The 18806-nt window shown below is 41.1% G+C and overlaps 1 protein-coding gene and 1 pseudogene across 1 annotated transcript; both read left to right on the top strand.

Moving 5' to 3' along the window:
• Positions 1-282: 282 nt before the first annotated feature.
• On the top strand, positions 283-11358 carry LOC137271753 (uncharacterized). Its single transcript, XM_067804157.1, has 3 exons — positions 283-446; positions 5609-5772; positions 10796-11358. The coding sequence occupies exons 1-3, from the start codon at positions 283-285 to the stop codon at positions 11356-11358; spliced, it is 891 nt and encodes a 296-aa protein (XP_067660258.1).
• A 2926-nt stretch (positions 11359-14284) lies between these two features.
• LOC137271751 (uncharacterized) lies at positions 14285-17185 on the top strand (annotated as a pseudogene).
• Positions 17186-18806: the final 1621 nt, after the last annotated feature.

The raw sequence follows: 18806 nt of genomic DNA, 5'->3' as shown, positions 1-18806 counted from the left end.
CCAACACCCAGATAGAAGTAATGCGCAAAATTCTACCACCCGTCTAGTAAAGTGAAGTAAGGGCAGAAGTGGTATGTTGGGCAAAGGAACGCTGTTCCGGTCTCCAATTGCTCTCAACCACCAGGATGTCGTTCTCCACCTTCACAAGGGCGAAACGCATAGCAAACACGTTGAACAATTTGGTAGTCTCGTACGACCAGCAATAGGGGTGCTGTGGACACGTTCTGTCCCGGTTCCACAAGGGAGAAGAGCACTTAGCGTACTTTGGTTGGAAGGTCAAGCATGAAGTGGTTCCGTGTGTTGTGTGAACCAAGAGGAAGTACACCGTGTTGCTATGACAACGTGTGTCAAAAGAAAACAACAGAAGAATGTGTTTGTGAAGGATGCTATGACCTTCGAACTCAAAAACATGCTGAATATTCAAAATGGATTCCTGATGATAAACGGTGAGTGAGAGAGACGGTGTCCTGCGTCTTTGCCAGCTTCATTGTCAAGTTCTTAAAGTTAATGGTGGAATAAAGGGTGAGTGAGTGAGTTAATATTTAACGTCACGTCGGCACTATTTCAGCCATATCGTGACGATGTGGAATAAAGGGGCTTAGTAGGGGATTAAAACTCAAGTTACTGTCACTCTATTATTCATGCCATATATAAAGTTAGAGAGATAAAAAAATAGTCAAATGATCCATCATTAGTTACCTTGCCACGTTTCAAATGAAGGGTATTACATTTGTCAACATCCCTTTCTCGCTCCCTTCTGCTCCCTGTAAATTATATCATTTGAAAAACAGTATGATGACTCGACGTTTGTCAAACATCCTGTGAATAATTTATATTGAGAAGTCAAACATGTGATAGGGCGGAGGTTTGGGGGATCAGACAAGTTTCCTTCTTGGAGAGACGTATTGTGCAACCTTCGCAGAACCATGTAGGAACATCACCTGTGTCCACGAGAGTATTTAAGCAGTGAAGTAATGGCGTTTGGACACCGGGAAACAGTCTCTAATACCGGTTTTTGATGCCATAAGGCCCTGAAGCTGTATGAGATTTAAACTTTATGATAAAACTTTTCAGGTACACCAGGTACAGACCATAACTGCTTCCAGAACCTTTCATTCGCATCCATGGGAGTCTGTTTATCATGCTCATCATCACCACTTGATTACGCTGCCTGTAGAAGTGTTTTTCATTATTTCTAAAATAAAAAGATTTTTTTGTTTGTTTGATGAATGTATTTTTCTTTTCCCATTTTCTCTTTCTTTCAATCCAAAATTTTATCTTTTGCCTTAAGGCAATCGACAATTTGGAGAAGTATGTTTTCTTTTGTTGTCTTTTACTGTAATTTTCATTTCTCCGACTCCCAGATGATCTTGTTTTCAGGCACAGGTTTATCTAGGAAATGTATTTCCTAGTTTTAGTTTCTTTGACTTGAAACCATTTTGTCTTTGGTGTATTGGTTCTTAGTATTAGATGTTTGTGACCCGTGAAGGTCCCGGGGTAGAATAGGCCTTCAGCAACCCATGCTTGCCATAAAAGGTGACTCAGCTTGTCGTAAGAGGCGACTAACGGGATCGGGTGGTCAGGCTCGCTGACTTGGTTGACACATGTCATCGGTTCCCAATTGCGCAGATCGATGCTCATGTTGTTGATCACTGGATTGTCTGGTCCAGACTCGATTATTTACAGACCGCCGCCATATAGCTGTAATATTGCTGAGTGCGGCGTAAAACTAAACTCACTCACTCACTTAGATGTTTGTCCTTTAGAAACTATGTGAAGTTCCTGCAAGTAGCAGCATAGACACAACAATAAACTTCATGTTATGAACTAGGGATAAGTTTTTCACTGCAGAAACACTTCAGGATTTTTTTTGCCACTGTTAGTTTTCATGTAATTATTGCTTTTTTGAAGGAAATTGACTTCACTGATGAATTCTGATTACTATGGACTGTGTATAGATATTTTAATGCTTGGTAGTTTAGATTAGTAACTTAGATTGTCAGTGGCTGTACCCTCAAAGGGGTTTGAAGTATTGTAGAACTATCTTACTGAGAGGATACTTAAGACCCAAAACATTCGAAGTACATTACAATTTTCCACTCTTTATGTCCTTTAAATGTATGGCTAGATCTGTCTAAATTTCTAATGGCAGAAGGGATGGTGTAAACCCATCGAGGACCCATGCAGGAAGCAATTGTACCATAAGTCCCCATGGTCCCTAGTGAGGTGATCTACCTTCAGTTGTTGGCAATCTATAGCTCACTTTTATATTGTTTTGTCCTCTTTTGTTAAACTGTTTTAGATCTAATTACTAGTTTTACACTCTCGTCTCTGTGACATTCTAGTTAGTTTTAATGCCCTTCGTTGACAGTTTTTTTTAACAATGTAGCAATAATTAATATGCATTTTTGTAATTAATTGGTCTTGTCATAATATGGCTGAAATATTGACGATGTGACGATAAATATTAACTCACTCACTCATCGTGTATATTGGTTATGAAATAGTTTCCAGTTGAGTTTCCGATACTTTCGTGGATGTTCACTTCAAACACATTAGATGTATGAATGAATTTAGAGAGCAAGATCGTGTTCTCCACAGTCACATTGACTCCCTGCTGACTGATGTAGGCATTCACGTTCACCCACATGTAAACAAAGCAGACTTGGTACTGTTTTTTGTAAGGTCCACCGGAGTTTGATCCCTTTCACGCTTTCAAAATCGCCGTTGCTTCGCCGATTTAGACGCTGTTGAATTTTGACACCATCTACAACTCCCCGTTTGGAGTCCCGGGTCAACGATAGCATTAGATTAAAACAGAAGGAAAACTCAGGGTCGTTCTGTATTCGGCTTCACATCTACCATGGGACCATGACATACATGACATACAACCCTGTGGCATACTCTACAGGCGTGTACTCGTACCCCCACCATATCTACTACTGTTTCTGTCGAAATAGTTCTTTGTTAAAGAGTTTGCTGTGATAAAGTTTAATCAAACCTTCTCCTTGTTCACCACCGATTAGATATATCTCGCTAGTGTACAAGGCATACCTTCAGCTGTGAATGTTAACGAGCTGCATAATCGAAGCTGCAGAGAGGTCGAGTTGCTGAGTTAAAATTAGTATCCTTACATTTGGAATAAACAGTCGAGCACCGTTGTATGGAGCTCTGATACACCGAGACAACTGAGATATCGAGTTAACATCTCGGTCCAGGCAATATTCTTTATAATTTATCATTCAAGCTTCTTAACTCGATGCGAATGTCTCTATATTTCAGATATATCGACATAATTTCATGATCTCGTTTTCACACGATATGGATATGCTGCTGTTGAGGATGACCGCCTCACTTATTCCCCAGCTACCGATGACGAATTCTCGAATTTCAGATAAGATGATATTTTTCTTGGTCCCATGAATATCGAAACAGCGGTGCTCGACTTTATTTCATATAGTTTGATTCAGCATTGATGAAAGAGAACGAAAGCCATGAAAGAGAACGGAATGACACACCACTCATTCACTTGTTTCTCCAAGTATTCCAAAGGTATAGGTCCATATCGTATCTCATGTACACTAAACGTGCGCAGCATTGGAAATTCTGCAATTTCCTGACAATCACAGTATCCGGACATTTATAGCAAATGGCTTAAAAACTAAACGTTTGAAATGAGTTTTGTAATGGTAAACTATCCAAATTATTCCATGTGTGCACACATAGAAATATCGTTGAAAGTGACATTGCATAAAAACAATCAAACATAATTTAACACAATTATTACTTATTTATAACGTATTCACTTATTCATGACGTATAATATACATTGTTGATTGTGAAAAAAGAAATAAACACGTTATAAGCGTACAATCGCGAATAAAAAAGTGCAATATTTTGTACTTGTTTTTTTATGCACTTGAAACGAAGCACTCGGGAGACCCAACCTGGTCAGAGTGAATGGGTGTGCACTCAAGTGTAACGAAGATTTTTATTGGCTGGTTCGTTTGGCGATCCGCAGAAGGCTCATTGTGAGTATACAGAGATGATTTGTTTGATTGGCATGACAGAAGTATGGTGAGTAATAAGAAAATAAGAATATTTTTGTGGATGACGACTTTGTTTGTATATGATATGACGTTTTGTTATCGATTCACATACCGTTGTCAAGTAAGAGTGACAACGGTATAAGGATTCAGACCGAAACGTCTCATCACGTATACACTAGAAGAGGCTGTTATCCATCTATAATTAATATATAACGTATACAGAGATCTTGGGTTCGGTAAATACATGCTCTCTGTATTTCCATTCGGCCCAGTCAACAAATACTGTGATGGAGAACTCCTGTGTGGCTGGGAACTGTCATTCGTCCAAGTACAAACTTGAAACTGACAGCTCGATCCAGTCATCTGGGAAAAAGTATACGCTTGAAAAAAAGTAGGGGAACTGTACGATTTTACGATGTACGGGAGATATATTGGATTAAATCAATGTTGATACAATAATAACGGATGTTTTGAGAATGCATCACACATGGATTTCATTCAAAGAAAAACTGTTCTTTCGGTTATCCCCCTTGTTATGTGCCTGGAGTATGACATAAAAATTTAAAGTTTACAATTTTCGGTCAGTAGTGTGTGATTTGAGCTTGCAAAGCCTGACTATGCACAGATGCAAAAATAGTATCGGAAAAAATGGTCTACAGTGATTTATCAGCCTGCCTGAAAAACGTGAAGATTCACAATGACACCCCAAGCACGTGTAGGAGGCTGCCACGCTGTACACGTGCTTCCCATGCATTGTGTTTGTGTGTAGTGATAACATGAAATGATGCTGTATACACAACATGAATGTCATTATAACATATAAGGGTTTTCTTTCTACCAGACTTCAAAGTTCAGGTTCCCCTACTTTTTATTAAGAGGGCAGATGCAGTTTGTTTGCAACCCACGGATATAATAACATGTCGTATGACACGTGCCTGTCTGTGTAATTACGTAATAGCGACAGAACCCAGATGCACTAGCCATAAATCTATGTGTTTCGTTTATAGTGTGTAGCTTGAAAGGTGTTCAAAATGCATGTGGTCAATGATTGAAGTTGTGCTTTGCATATTGCCATTAGTGGACAGGCAGGCTGACACATAAGTGGCAATAAAACAGACATTGAGTTTTGTCAGTGACAGAGACAGCTTGTCACAAAATATTTTTCTGTTTCCATAGAGATGTGTTAAAACATTACAGTTTTCAAGCTGAACAATTTTTAGCTATGAAATTAGTATTTCTAATGCTACACCTTCTTGAGAACTTGGTTTGCAAGTCTGCATGTATGGGACCAGTGCATATTTATTACTGCAGGCCCAAGATGCTTTTAATCACAAGAAAATCTTCTGTTCTCCATCTTCGACCGTAGCGATATTCCTTGCGCGCATCACTTGCTGTGTTTGTACGAGTCGCCGTACCGGTTCAAGCCGTGCGAACCTTATCACTGCGCATGCACATGGGTTAAGCACGGGTTTCGTTCAGTCATGCGAGAGATGTGTAAAAAGGTGCATACGTAAATTCTTTATGTACATCACCCATAACTATTTTGTAAATTATTCCAGATGCCAAGTGAAAAACTTCACGTCCAAATCTGCGTGTGAAATTCTCAAAGGAGGAACGTTCCACTTTTATGGCGACTCTGTCATCCGGCAGATGTTCTTGGCCTTCATCATTATCGTCAAGGGAGACTATCGACATGGAGGACTGGCACCTAATACACCTCTCAGTATGTATTGTAAACAAACACAATTAAACCCTGAGACAAAAGGAACAAAAGGATACCCTCAAAGAGAACATTAAACACCAGTTTAACTTTGAACATGTATATGAATCCCTGTATAATAACGGCGATTCCAAGTGTTTGCGAACCCCACACCATTGATTGAACCCACCTAAGTGTTCATTGGTGACCTGGAATGTTGTGACCTAGAATGGTGTGACCTGAGGGTGGCATGACCTCTGAAATCTTCGTGCAGGGAACATTTTCGATTTTTTCCCCTCTGAAATTTTGGGTATAGATCTAATAATGAAATAAACGAGGCGGTCTCACTGTTCTCATTTATTGCAAGTTGAGGCGCTTAAATCAGGGCATTTGATTTTTCCAATGTTATTGAACGATAATAGATCATGGACAGTACCTGATATTAAAGTTTAACGTCTTTGCCGAGCGGTACAGTAAGTCTCCATAACCACTAGTATGGTGATCTTCCTTCAGTTGTTGGCAATCGATAGCCCGTTTTTATGTTGTTTTGCCATCTATAGTTAAACATTTTGATTCAATTACTAGTTTTAAATTCACATCTGTGATAATCTATTTATTTCCCTGTCCTTTGACAGTTTTTTTATAATGTACCCTGAATTACTATGTAGAACAATTAATTGTTCTGGTCACGATATGGCTGAATAAATGAATAAATGTTGAATAAATTGTAACTCATTCACTCACTTTGCCAAATTACCCTTTTCAATTTGAAATGCTAAATTACGACTCCACGCGTAAAGAAACGTGAACACGTAGGGAAATAGAACTCGTCACGTTTGGGAAATGTCTTTCAAATATTGCATAGATGTTACCACGGCGGAAGTATAAAGATCTTTGCATGGCATTTATTGCAATCTCCCTGAAACCTCTGAGGATAGGTATACTAATGCAATGGTCAGTATTAACAAATAACCCATGAAATCACCTAATGTTAAGATTCCCCTTAAATTTGTCACGTGTGACAAATGTTTTTCAAAATCAAATGTTTCGATAGAATTCAACTTTGTTTTTTTCAAAGTGTTTACATTTTAGATTGCTCATGGGAGCTTGTCCCAACTTGTCATAAATACATTTTTGGGAATTTAAATAAAACCCATCATTCGTGGTAGCAATGATTATACTTAATATTCGAGACCAAGACTTCCTGTTTCCGTTGCTGAATTCAGCAAGATATGTGTCTGTGTGTATAATGTTAAGGGTGAGTGAGTGAATTAATATTTAACGTCACATATTATTTCATCCATGAACATGACTGATATAGAAATGGGTATATTATAAGAACCTGTCGTCAAAGGACAGTAATACAACTAGAATATCACAATTAAAATAAAAACCAGCATGAAAAGTTAAAACTAGTAGCACTCTTAGGACAAAAACAATATAAAACATAGATCACCAACAACTGAAGGTAGATCACAATACTAGGGACCATGGGGACATACAGTGCCTTTGGTAACTGCATGGACCCTAGCTGGATTTACACCACCCCTTCAGCCGCTGGCGATTGTGGGAACAATTTAGCCGAATTTTAAAAGAAAAAAATACTACATTAAAAAACCTCATGTGTGCACTCAGAACTATCATGGGCTCCACTGCAACGACAGAATGCTACCATCTTGCTTCGGCAGAACTTGGCGCCATGACGAAACTTTTGGCACTGTGAACATCGGAGTGGATATGGTATATACACCTCCACCCCGATGTTGAAATATGCAGCCTTTAGTGATTTAGGTATTGCAGGTTAAGAAAAAGTGAAAAGATAGGTGTGAGTTTTTAACAAAGGTACCATCTTGTGTTTTTTCTGGAAAAAGAACGTTTTACATTCGCAACTCCTTGAGCTTTTAATTCAACAGCCATTTCCCCCTAGTTGTCAGAAAGACAGCGAGCAAAATGTCTGACAATGCCTCTGCTCGTGTTCAGTGTCTTGTGCACTGAAACAACAACGGGAGTATTAACAGACTGTTGTAGGCCCAACAGATTGACTGGGGGAGGGGGGTTGTTGTTGTTTCCGTGCCCATTCCACTAGCAAGGCACCAGTCCGTAGCCGTGAGAAATTCTTGATATCTCCACTGATACCTCTAATGTCCACTGAGAGAGCAAATGGATTATAGTATTAATGGGCTTACAACAACTGACGCAGTTACTATGAATCGTGGGAAAGAATCTGAAATCTCAGGAACGACCACCTCATCAGATGAGATTACATCTACATGTCTGCTTTGCATTGTATTGAGACATGGTACAATATAAGAATTCAGCACCCCTGAGTGTCAGGGAGGACGGGTCAATCTGTCAATCTCAAGGATGCTAACACCAGGGATACAAGGGTAGCATACGCCAGTAAATATGGCATGAATAGCTATATTTGTTTAATAGATTTGATTATTGTTATTATGGGACGAGGCAGCCAGACAGCTATAGATGTATAGAATGCACCGGTCAACATCAACAGATTGACCCATGAGCCACCGCTCTCTGGCATACTCTAGGCAGTTTCATAAATGCAAATATATAGAATCTGACTTTGAACAGCAAAAATAATCATCAATGCAAGGGCCTGGCGTGAACAGCCGATTGACTGAACTAGGTTCATTCAACCACCCATCTAGGTGAAGTAGGGGCCGAAGTTTGGTGTTGAGCAAAAGAAACACAGTTCCATGCCACTAATGCCCCCAAACACCAGGATCTCGACTTCACCGACACAGGGTCGCAAACCACGGCACACAGGCTGCCCAATTCGATGGTAGGACAAGCAATGGGGTGGTGTGGACCAGTATTCCCCTGGGTGCATAACGGAGGTTTGAAGAGTTCTTAGCGTTGTCCAGCAACCACCACGAGGAGGTGGCTCTTCACGGGTGCCTATAATGTTTTGGCGCTTTAGGAGTTTGAAGTTTTGTTTCTCCTTTAACGAAATTCTCTTATTTGTGGGGATATTTGATGTGGCACTGGAGCCACGTTCCTTTTTATACCAATTAATGCAGTGATACTTACATAGAATGGTTATGTTAACTGAGGCTAGAAGAACCACATTGTTGTTTCAATCTTCACTCCTTCATATTGAAGAGCAAAAGAAACGCAAGTTAAAGAAAAAGAATTTTCAGAAAAGAGGCTTTCATGTTTATGATCCCAAAGGAGATGATGTCATGCAATTTGACGTCCACACGAAACATATGCACAAACACACAAACACACAAACACACACACACACACACACACACACACACACACAAACAAACAAACAACCCCCCATCCATAACTGTAGCACGTGCATCGACGTTTATGGATGGTATGCATGCATTTCACGTTGAGGTATCCTCTATAAAAGTTTGTGTGAAAATATCCCAACTCATTATTGACGCTAGGAGGTGTACACACCACACAAACGATGCTTAGACTAACGACTGAGCAGAGGGGAATGGCCATTGGAAAGTTCCGCACAGGTAGCTCTGCAACCGCTGTAGCAAGACAATTGGGTCGTCATCTTACCAGCATTACACTAATTGCACAACGCCATCAGCAAACCGGGGTAGATGCTGATCTTCCACCTACCGGACTGCCACTAGTGACAATTCATTTACAAGATCGGTTCTTCTGGGCCATTCATCTGAGGAACAGAAGCCTTAGTTCGTGGATCAATGGAAGCAGTGTGCAGCCATACGATTAGGCATAGTCTTCGAGTTGCTACAATCCACTGCCAACGGCTATATATGGTCCAGTTTTGACACGCCAAGAACGCCAGCAACGTTTATAGTCCTCACACAGTACTGGTGTCGAAGGATAATCTGGCTTAGAACAACATTAATGCTCTTCCATGGACGTCTTTTTCACCGGAAATGGGACGAAATTGGACGAAGGATTGCTCAGGGTAGACAGACCCTCACACTTGCACAGATGGTGTTTAAGTGGAACCTCTTGCCTCCGGCATTCTTTCAGACACTTGTGAACTCAATATGGCGACGTTCTGTACAAGTTCATGTTTGCTATATACGCACTACTGATGAGGCCTGTCACGTTCGCGTTCAGGGGTATTTCCGTTCGAAATACTGTACTGTGTTGTGATCACTTTGAACTTATTGCAACATTCAACTGTTTATCATGCTGTTCAGTATATAGTTTAAAAATATATAATCGACTCTGTAAGAGACAATTCAGTGATCAACAGCATGACCATCGATCTGCGCAACTGGGAACCAATGACATGTGTCATCCAAGTCAGAGAGCCCGACCATCCGATTCCGTTAGTCGCCCCTTACGACAAGCACAGTCGCCTTTTATGGTAAAGATGTGTCTATTTTACCACGGACCTTCACGGGTTCTTTTGTTTAGAAAGGAAACAAAATTTGGTGTCAAACTCTCTGGTCTCTCATTTGGGTCGGGGTCGACGAGTGTTGGTTAATTAGCAGGGGTTAGGACGATGCTTGATTTAATGTATCGCATCTACTCGGTCCATGCAGGTAGCAAATGTGCTGTAAGTCCCTATGGTGATGCATCTTCAGTTGTTGGTGATCTATAGCCAGGTTTTATGTTGTACTGTCCTGTTAGTTTTAACTTCACATGCTAGTTTTACATGGTTTTAAATTCTAACTGTGATATTATAGTTGATTTACTGTCTTTCGTCGACATTTTTTTTATAATATGCATATATTCCTTTTTCTATGTCAAGTATGCTCTCGTCAAGATATGGCTGCAATATGGCTGATGTGACATTAAATATTAACTCACTCACTCTCATCTACTCACAAAAGCGAAGTCTCTTCATTTTGTAACATTGAATGTATTATGGGACACACAGGATTCCATGAATAAACATGTATATGTATTTTTTAAAAAAATATAATTTTTCTATTTTCCATGTTCTGGAAACACTCTATACCTTGTAATAATGACTGAAAAAAAACCCTGAACACTAAATAGTCAGTCCATTTGCACGTCGGTTAAAGATTACAGTGACTGTGCAAATTATATTTGTTTGGTTTTTACTTTTCAGAGATAAAACAACAGTGTGAGGGGAAAAACGTGTTTCCTTTTAAGAACTGTCGTCCAAACCTTGACTATTCCCCAACTCTCTGCACCGGAACAGTGAAAGCAAAGTTCCTGTTTTGTGGTCGGCTCGATATGGGAGGTGAGGCCATGATAAACGAGTTGAAGAACATACTGGATAAGCCCAAATCTTTGGTTTTCTTTGGGAGTGGCCTCTGGCGGATGTTCAACATAACAGATAACTCCAATTACGCCAGAGCGATCATAGACTCTGTGAAAAAAAACACCACACGGAAGTGGCCCAAATTGCTATGGTCTGGGTTCAGTGGTTTCGGACTATGGCGAAGAGAGCTTGTTCCGGGAGTAAATAATGAAAACGTTCAACTCTACAACCGGTACATGGAGAGGTTTGTAGGGCAGTACAACGTTCCCATGTTCGATACATTCAATTTGACTCGAGGAATTCGGAGTTTGGATGGAACTCATTTTGGTCCGGGGATCAATTTTCTTAAAGCGCAGATATTTTTGAATTACTTCTTGGAGTTGAAAAACAAAGGAGAGTGGGCTTGAGACGTTTCCAATATATATGTATGGATTGCCTAATGCACAAGCGGTCTGTGTTGTATATTGGATTTGTTTATTTGCAAACATACATGTAGGCCATTGGTCCATAGGCAAGTATTAGATAAGCTACGACCTGACAAATATATGACCCCAGTTTGCCTATATGGGAATGTCTCCAGAACATACCATTTGAAGCAAAAGGGAAACATTTTGTCGTTGAAAATATTGAAAAGTTCAATTTTCCTCGTGCGAATTGTGTAGTGATGGCGTTTTGCTAAACTAAATCGCTCTACGAGACAAATGTTAAAAAGGAGCCGTATTGATTTCACGCCACGGTCAGCATGTTTTGCACGTACTTAATCGCCAATCTACCTTCAGCAACCAAGTGTATTGGTCCGCATTATTTGCCACGCCTGCTTGCCACAAGCGCGTTCACTGCGCTGGTTAATCTAATACTTGTTAAGCAGTACATTAGTCTTACATAATGCGGTCAGTGCAACAGATTTGATGATGCAAACACAGTAAGCATACATCTGTCTTCAGTTGTTGGCTATGTGTAGCCCACTTTTATACTGTTTTGTTAAACTGTTTTAGATTTAATGACTAGTCTTAAATGGATATCTGTGATATATACTAGTTTAACTGTTCTTCGTCTACAGGATTTTTGTTTCTTATATTCCTTATTACTTGTTCTCGTCACAATATGGCTGCAATGTGACAATAAATATTAACTCACTCACTCACTCAATATTAGCTAGCACATAATACGGCCAGTGCAACAAATTCCAAATACGTTAGTAAAAGTACATCATTGATTTTGTATATTAGATGATTGATTGGAATTTTAGAAGATGCTATTTGGGTTACTACTATTATTCTGAACTCGATTTTATGTTTGGATTACACAGGAATGGGGGAATATAGAAAGGTTCATAAGTGAATTTAGACAAAGAAGTCAAGATACTGAAATTTTAAATTCTTTCTAAGAGGCTATGGAGCAATCAAGTACGCCCCGGAACCTGAAAAATACATATTGGTGCGTTGTCACAATTACCTTATAAGCAATTTATGCAAATTCCACTGTTTAAGTCATCAGTTAAATGTTCAACAACGTTATGATAATAATATGAATTGCAAGGTACTGATATGAGACAAATTTGACTTTAATGCTACACGAAGTAAATTTCATTTTTACTGGTGCGTACATTTTAGTCTGTACACAGTACCGGAAATATTGGTTTAAATCCAGCTCGGGATTCATGTAGAAAGCTGATGTCCTGAAGTCCCCACGAACCGCAGTAAGATGGCTTAGCTTAGCTGTTGGTGGTCGTTAGTCCGTGTTTCAGTGTTACTACATGTCATATTGAGTTGAATTTTTAGAATTGGAAATGATTTGTTTTTAGAATTGAATTATGTGATACGCTGCTAATGTTTACTTGTCCTTCGTGGCAGGTATTTCCAATATCTGCTAAGTTTGTTCTCTTCCAGATATGGCTGAAATATTGCCGATGTGACGTTAAATCCTTAGCTCATCACTCACTATTCTGTACACAGAAAAAATTTTACCTTATATTTGCCATACGCAAAATATAAACAACTTTTAACAAATGCACATAAATTGAAGTCGGTTGCATTATTTCTAAAGCGTAACCTGTCTGTATGAAAATAAACTCATTACATTGTTTTTAACATTCTGTCCATCCGTACAATATTGTTCTGTGTTTGTACACTTGGCCATTTGGCCTCTTATTCTTTGATAAACATCTTCTCTTATTCTTTGATAAAGAATCTTCTTGATTTCATCTTCTTGTGTTGTATGTTCTTCAGCGACAACCCCAACAGATACGGCGGGGGTCTGTAAATGATTGAGTTCGAACCAGTCTTTTCAGTGATTGATGTTATGAGAGCCCTATTACGCCACTGGATTACTATGACATGTTGTCACCAAACCTGACCTTCTCGTTTAGTAAAGATGTTATGTTGCGATAAATTCATTCGAAAGAAATAACATATCATACCTGCTTTGTTTCAGTCTGCATCAATGAGAAATGATTGTATGATACAAAAATCAGTGTAATGAAACCCAGCAAATAGTACAGGCAATGCATGATGCTGTATCCATCCACTCTGAGGCTGTATCTCCATTATGACCAAGTGATGACACATGATGACCGGCAGGTGGCTAACCGATATCTGCTGAAAAGCAAGACGGAACTGAAACATACGTAGCTCTGGTAATTTACGTTTTCGTTTTTGGAGCCATATACATATATATCACAGATATAATTTCTTCAATTGTGACCGTTTCACTTTACAGACTACACACTTTGTGACAGGGATGCGAAGCCTTAATTCTATTATCGACCTCCGCTTCCTTTTCTGCGTACGCTGACATGCTACGTCATGTCCCAACGTCATCAATTTCGCGTACAACGTCACATGACGTCATATGCCGTTAGCTTTGCGCTAATTCACTGGAATTAGATCCTTCAGGTCATGTGAAGCTGAGGCCATCAACCAGGGTAAGTAATGAGCAGTTGAGCATTGGTGCTTGGACATGTGCCTTCCACATCTACATGAGTACATACACGGTAAAGGATACTTCTCAGTCTACCATTCAGGGTATGTTGGCGTACATGGAAGCTATCAGAAACGCAGTGGTGAGGTTTGGAGGCGATGGCTGGACACTCAACGATGAGCCGTTCCGTCATCGCATGACAAGGGACCCATCGAGATCGTGGGCAAAGATCGACGGTGAACTTTGGCTCAAGTACATGACTACACAACCCAGTCGCGATCGGTATCACCCAGCGGACAAGAGCGGTCGAGCCATAGTAGCATACCCAGGGGGGACTCGCGACAATGCATGCTGGGACTTCAACAGGTCACGTTGTTCCAGATCGGAAAACTTCAGTGGGCAACACTTACAAAGATGGTACAGCAACATTCGCTTCAGTACCTTTTTGTGATGGATCCTACAAGGAAGGATACTGTAGAAAGTAAATTACACTCCGAGTTAAAGCTGGGGCGGATTGATGGCCCATTTCTTCAACTCCGTTAAAAAACTGCCAAGTTTCAACAATCGGTTTAGTACCAAACAAGCAAACATGTACAGGTAAGAATGCTGATGATTTTCGATTAATTCACCATCTTTCCTACCCCCAAGGCAAATCAATAAACGACCATATTGACCAACAGGCCTGTTTAGTCTCATATGCCACCTTTGTTGAAGCTGTGAACATGGTTCAGCAACTCGGCCCAAATGCTCAGCTAGCCAAGTTTGGCATCAAATCTGCATTTAGGATCATACCAGTCAGTCCTAGAGATTTCGAATTGCTCGGTATCCATTTCCTGGGTCAGTATTACTTTGATAAATGTTTGCCATTTGGCTGCTCAATATCATGCTCTGTGTTCGAAAACTTCAGTACCTTTTTGCAGTGGCACACGCTGAGACAGTTACCCAACATGCAGCTGATGCACTACCTTGATGAGGGCTCCACGGGTCCGGGGAGTGCTAACAGAACCTTGGGACATGCCTGTCGGCCTTTTCTGATCTTGGTGTGCCAATTACATATTAGAAAACGGTCGGCCCAGCAACATCCTTGATATTCCTTGGTCTCGAGATCGACACAACGAAATATACAAGCCAGACGAGGTTTCACAGTTGATAAAAACTCTGCTTTCCTCAGGCAAATCAAAGATGACTCGAAAGTTGCTGAAATCAGTTTTATGTGCCGCGCCATTCCCATGGACAGACCGTTTTTCTGCACATTCATTGACGCAACTCGCAAGGTAAGGCATCAGTCACATCACGTTCGCCTAACGCAGTCGGTGAGGGAGGATCTATCTATATGGCTTACTTTCATCAACATTCTTAATGGCATATCTGTGTTTCAGGAAAGTAAATGGTTGGACAGTTCGCATCTGCAGCTATTTACTGACGCAGCCAGCACCGCAGGCTGTGGGGCATACTTTCAGGGACGCTAGGTGAACGGATGCTGACCAAACGCCTGGGTAACGGACGGTCTGACGAAGTACATGACGCTCTTGGAGCTTTTTCCTATCATACTAGCAGCACGGCCATGGGGTAACTGTTTCGCCAACAAGATGGTACTCTTCTTCTGTGATAATCAAGCATCATCAACAAACAAACATGTAAGGTACCCCGTATCATGTCTCTAGTCAGACAGCTGGTCTTGCTATGTTTGTCCCATAACATATGGTTCAAAACAAAATACATCAGTACCACAAACAATGTAATCGCAAATGTTTTGTCGAGATTTCAGTGTCACCGATTCCGAGCAGCAGCGCAAGTAAGTGCAGAGGCACAACCGTCCCCACTTCCAGACAACCTTTGGATCCTCTGACAAAGGAGCTGACAGATCGCTGCAAGTATCACTGGCGAGTAACACATGGTCGACTTAACAAGCTGGAGTCGAGGCGCTGCGGTCATTCAGAAGAACATATGGGATCCCGGAAACATTGCCAGTACCATTAGATAATCTTGTTCATTTCATTGCTTACTTGTCTATGACAGGGCTTGCACCTAGCACAGTAAGAACGTACATCAGCACTATCGCAACTTTCCCCAAGCTGAGCAACATGCAGGACACCAAAGGACATTTTATCGTTACCAAGCTGATACAAGGTATGTATAAGGCCAGTCCGAGAAGGGACCTGCGTAAACCAATCACCCTGGAACTGTTACATGTAATTGTAGCAAATCTAAGGTCAGTATGTTCCTCATCTTATGATGCTGCGCTTTTTCAAGCAGTATTGTGTGGCGTTCTTTGGATTTTTCCGGGTAAGCGAATTGGTACAGACATGACAACAGCCTGACTGTCAGGCCCAGGATGTCACAGCAACCTGTTAGTTACTCTCCGTTACTCAAAGTCAGACAAACTCTCAAGAGGTATTACAATCAGCATCTCCAGTTCTCCGAACCATGGTTTGTGCCTGGTAGCGGCATAGAGCTTATTTAGGTAAGCGCACAAAAGGATCACAGCAGGTCTTTGCGCACTTTGACCTGTTCCCAGCAAATAGGTATCAGTTAAAGGTGTTTTAAAGAAATCTCTTGCTTTCAGTGGGATAGACACTTCCTCCTATACCTCCCATTCTTTTCGGATAGGAGCAGCTACCACGGCAGCGTGCAAGGGTGTAAGTTCAGAGCTAATCCAGCACTTTGGTCGATGGGGATCTGAGTGTTGCAAAACTTACATACGCATTCCATTTTTCATATAATAATCTAATAGGCTCTCTGGTTCATAAATAATCTATTTGGCTTTATTGTGTAAGGTCCATTCTCCTCCTTTGAGTGATCGCGTGTTTCAGTTTGGCTGATCGGGTCCACTTACCTAGCGAGAGTCAGTTACCAGGCCATCAGCTTGACAGCGACAACATGCTATGACTGGTGAGGGGAGGTATGCGGTTGGCAGAACTACGGCAGGTGGTGGACCAACAAGTGGCCAGGTCGGCCAGCCACCCCAAGACCCTCGTCATTCACTTAGGGTCAAACGACCTAGGGCAAGTCACCGCCTGCGAGCTGTGTCATGAGATTGAGCTGTCGATGCTCCGGATCAGATTGCTGCTGCCCAAGTCCATAATCATCTGGTCGGACATGCTGCCTCGCAGATACTGGCATGTGGCTAGGCGCCCCACCCAGATAGAGAGGGCAAGAGCTAAACTGAACAGGATGGTTGGTAACATGGTGCGAGGTGTTGGAGGTATACAGGTCCTCCATCTCCAGTTCAACGCCAGAGACAGGGACCTGTATGCCTTCGACGGTGTACACCTGTCACGGGGAGGTATGGCTGTTTTTGTTACGAAACATTGATAAAACCCTGGACTCGATTCTTAACCGAGGAGAATCACCAATGGTGGGTTTATCTACTGCATGGCCTGGGTGTGGGGTAGCACTTTAGTGCTTGTGGCGGGGTGCTCGTGGGATGCTGTTATATTTGGCTGCACATCTACATTTTGCACGGTTAGGGTCTTCAGCTTATTCTCTCTGCTTTACAGCAGCTGATAAGGGTCTGCTTTACAGAAAGGATCAGGTATATCGACTCTGCTTTATAGCAGGTGACTAGGGTCTGCTTTACAGCAAACAGTTCGCTTGGCACCGGTAGTTGCCCTGGCTCAATATTCTTTAACATTCGGTGTGGAATATTCCATCACAAGGGATAACTATTTCAAATCAAGAACTATGAAGGATCCTTTTAGTAATGTTAGTGCTCATTTAATCATTGCGTTTTAAAAGAATTAGACCTGTTACATGACTAGTAAATAGATTAATATTTCATGATTGGAAGTTGAATTAGCTACTAAGATTGTTAGTGGCTGTATCCTCGAAGGGGGTTGAAGTACCTTAAAATTATTGTCCTCCTGAGAGGGTACGTAAGCCCCAAAACGGTTTAAGTCAGATTTAATCTTCCACTTTTTTAGCCATAGAATATGTGTCATTTTAATTTGTGGATAATCTTGCATACAGTCGCCAACAGCTGGGGGGATGGTGTAAATCCAGCCAGGGACCATGCAGGTAGCAGAGGTATTGTAAGTCCCCATGGTCCCTGGTATGGTGATCTACCATCTGTTGTTGGCGATCTATGGCCTGTTTTTATGTTGTACTGTCCAAATAGTGATACTATCATTTTTTAAGTTTCCACTCTAGTTTTAATACTAACTGTGATAGTCGAGTGGTTTTACTGTCCTTCGTCGACAGGGTCTTCATAACATGCATACATATTCTTTTTTGTCACGTATGTTCTCGTCACGATATGGCTGCAATATTGCCGATGTGACGTTAAATATTAACTCACTCACTCACTTTTACATTCGCTGAATGGCAGCGGTAGCGCCGTCAAGGGTTTCCTAGTAACGGTAATCTACTAATCCAGCAGCCCTCGAGGAACCCCACACTCTAGGCCATTTAACCCACGTACGTTTTTGCCTTTTCTGATGTGTGCGTAGTATCTCCTGTTATAACGTATAAATAAACACACACACACACACACACACACACACACACACACACACACACACACATATATACACACGCGCGCGCGTATGTGTGTAGAATCGTAAGCTATTTCTTTGCCTCTATTATTACCATATCCTACGTAGGACTTATTATCATGTACGTAGGACTTAGTATCTCCTACGTAGGACTTATTATCACCTACGTAGGACTTACTATCTCCTACGTAAGAGTTAGGAATACTATCATCTACGTAGGACTTACTGTCTCCTTCGTAGGAGATAGTAAGTCCTACGTAAAAGATACTAAGTCCTACGTAGGGGATAGTAGGGGACTTACTATTTCCTACGTAAGAGTTAGGAATACTACGTAATAGTAAGTCCTACGTAGGTGATAATAAGTCCTACGTAGGAGATACTAAGTCCTACGTAGGAGATAGTAAGTCCCACGTAGGAGATATAAAGTCTTAAGTAGGAGATAG

The sequence above is a fragment of the Haliotis asinina genome, chromosome 2, assembly GCF_037392515.1.
Source record: "Haliotis asinina isolate JCU_RB_2024 chromosome 2, JCU_Hal_asi_v2, whole genome shotgun sequence".
NCBI lineage: Eukaryota > Metazoa > Mollusca > Gastropoda > Lepetellida > Haliotidae > Haliotis > Haliotis asinina.
The sequence above is the reverse complement of the archived record's forward strand: the minus strand, read 5'-3'. Positions and strand labels throughout refer to the sequence as shown.

What these genes read in the sequence shown, in the direction of transcription:
- LOC137271753 (XM_067804157.1), top strand. Translation starts at nt 283, where the DNA reads ATGAAGTGGTTCCGTGTGTTGTGTGAACCAAGAGGAAGTACACCGTGT. An exon ending in TGGATTCCTGATGATAAACG is followed by an intron (nt 447 to 5,608) that starts GTGAGTGAGAGA and finishes AAATTATTCCAG; the next exon opens with ATGCCAAGTGAAAAACTTCA. An exon ending in GGCACCTAATACACCTCTCA is followed by an intron (nt 5,773 to 10,795) that starts GTATGTATTGTA and finishes TTTACTTTTCAG; the next exon opens with AGATAAAACAACAGTGTGAG.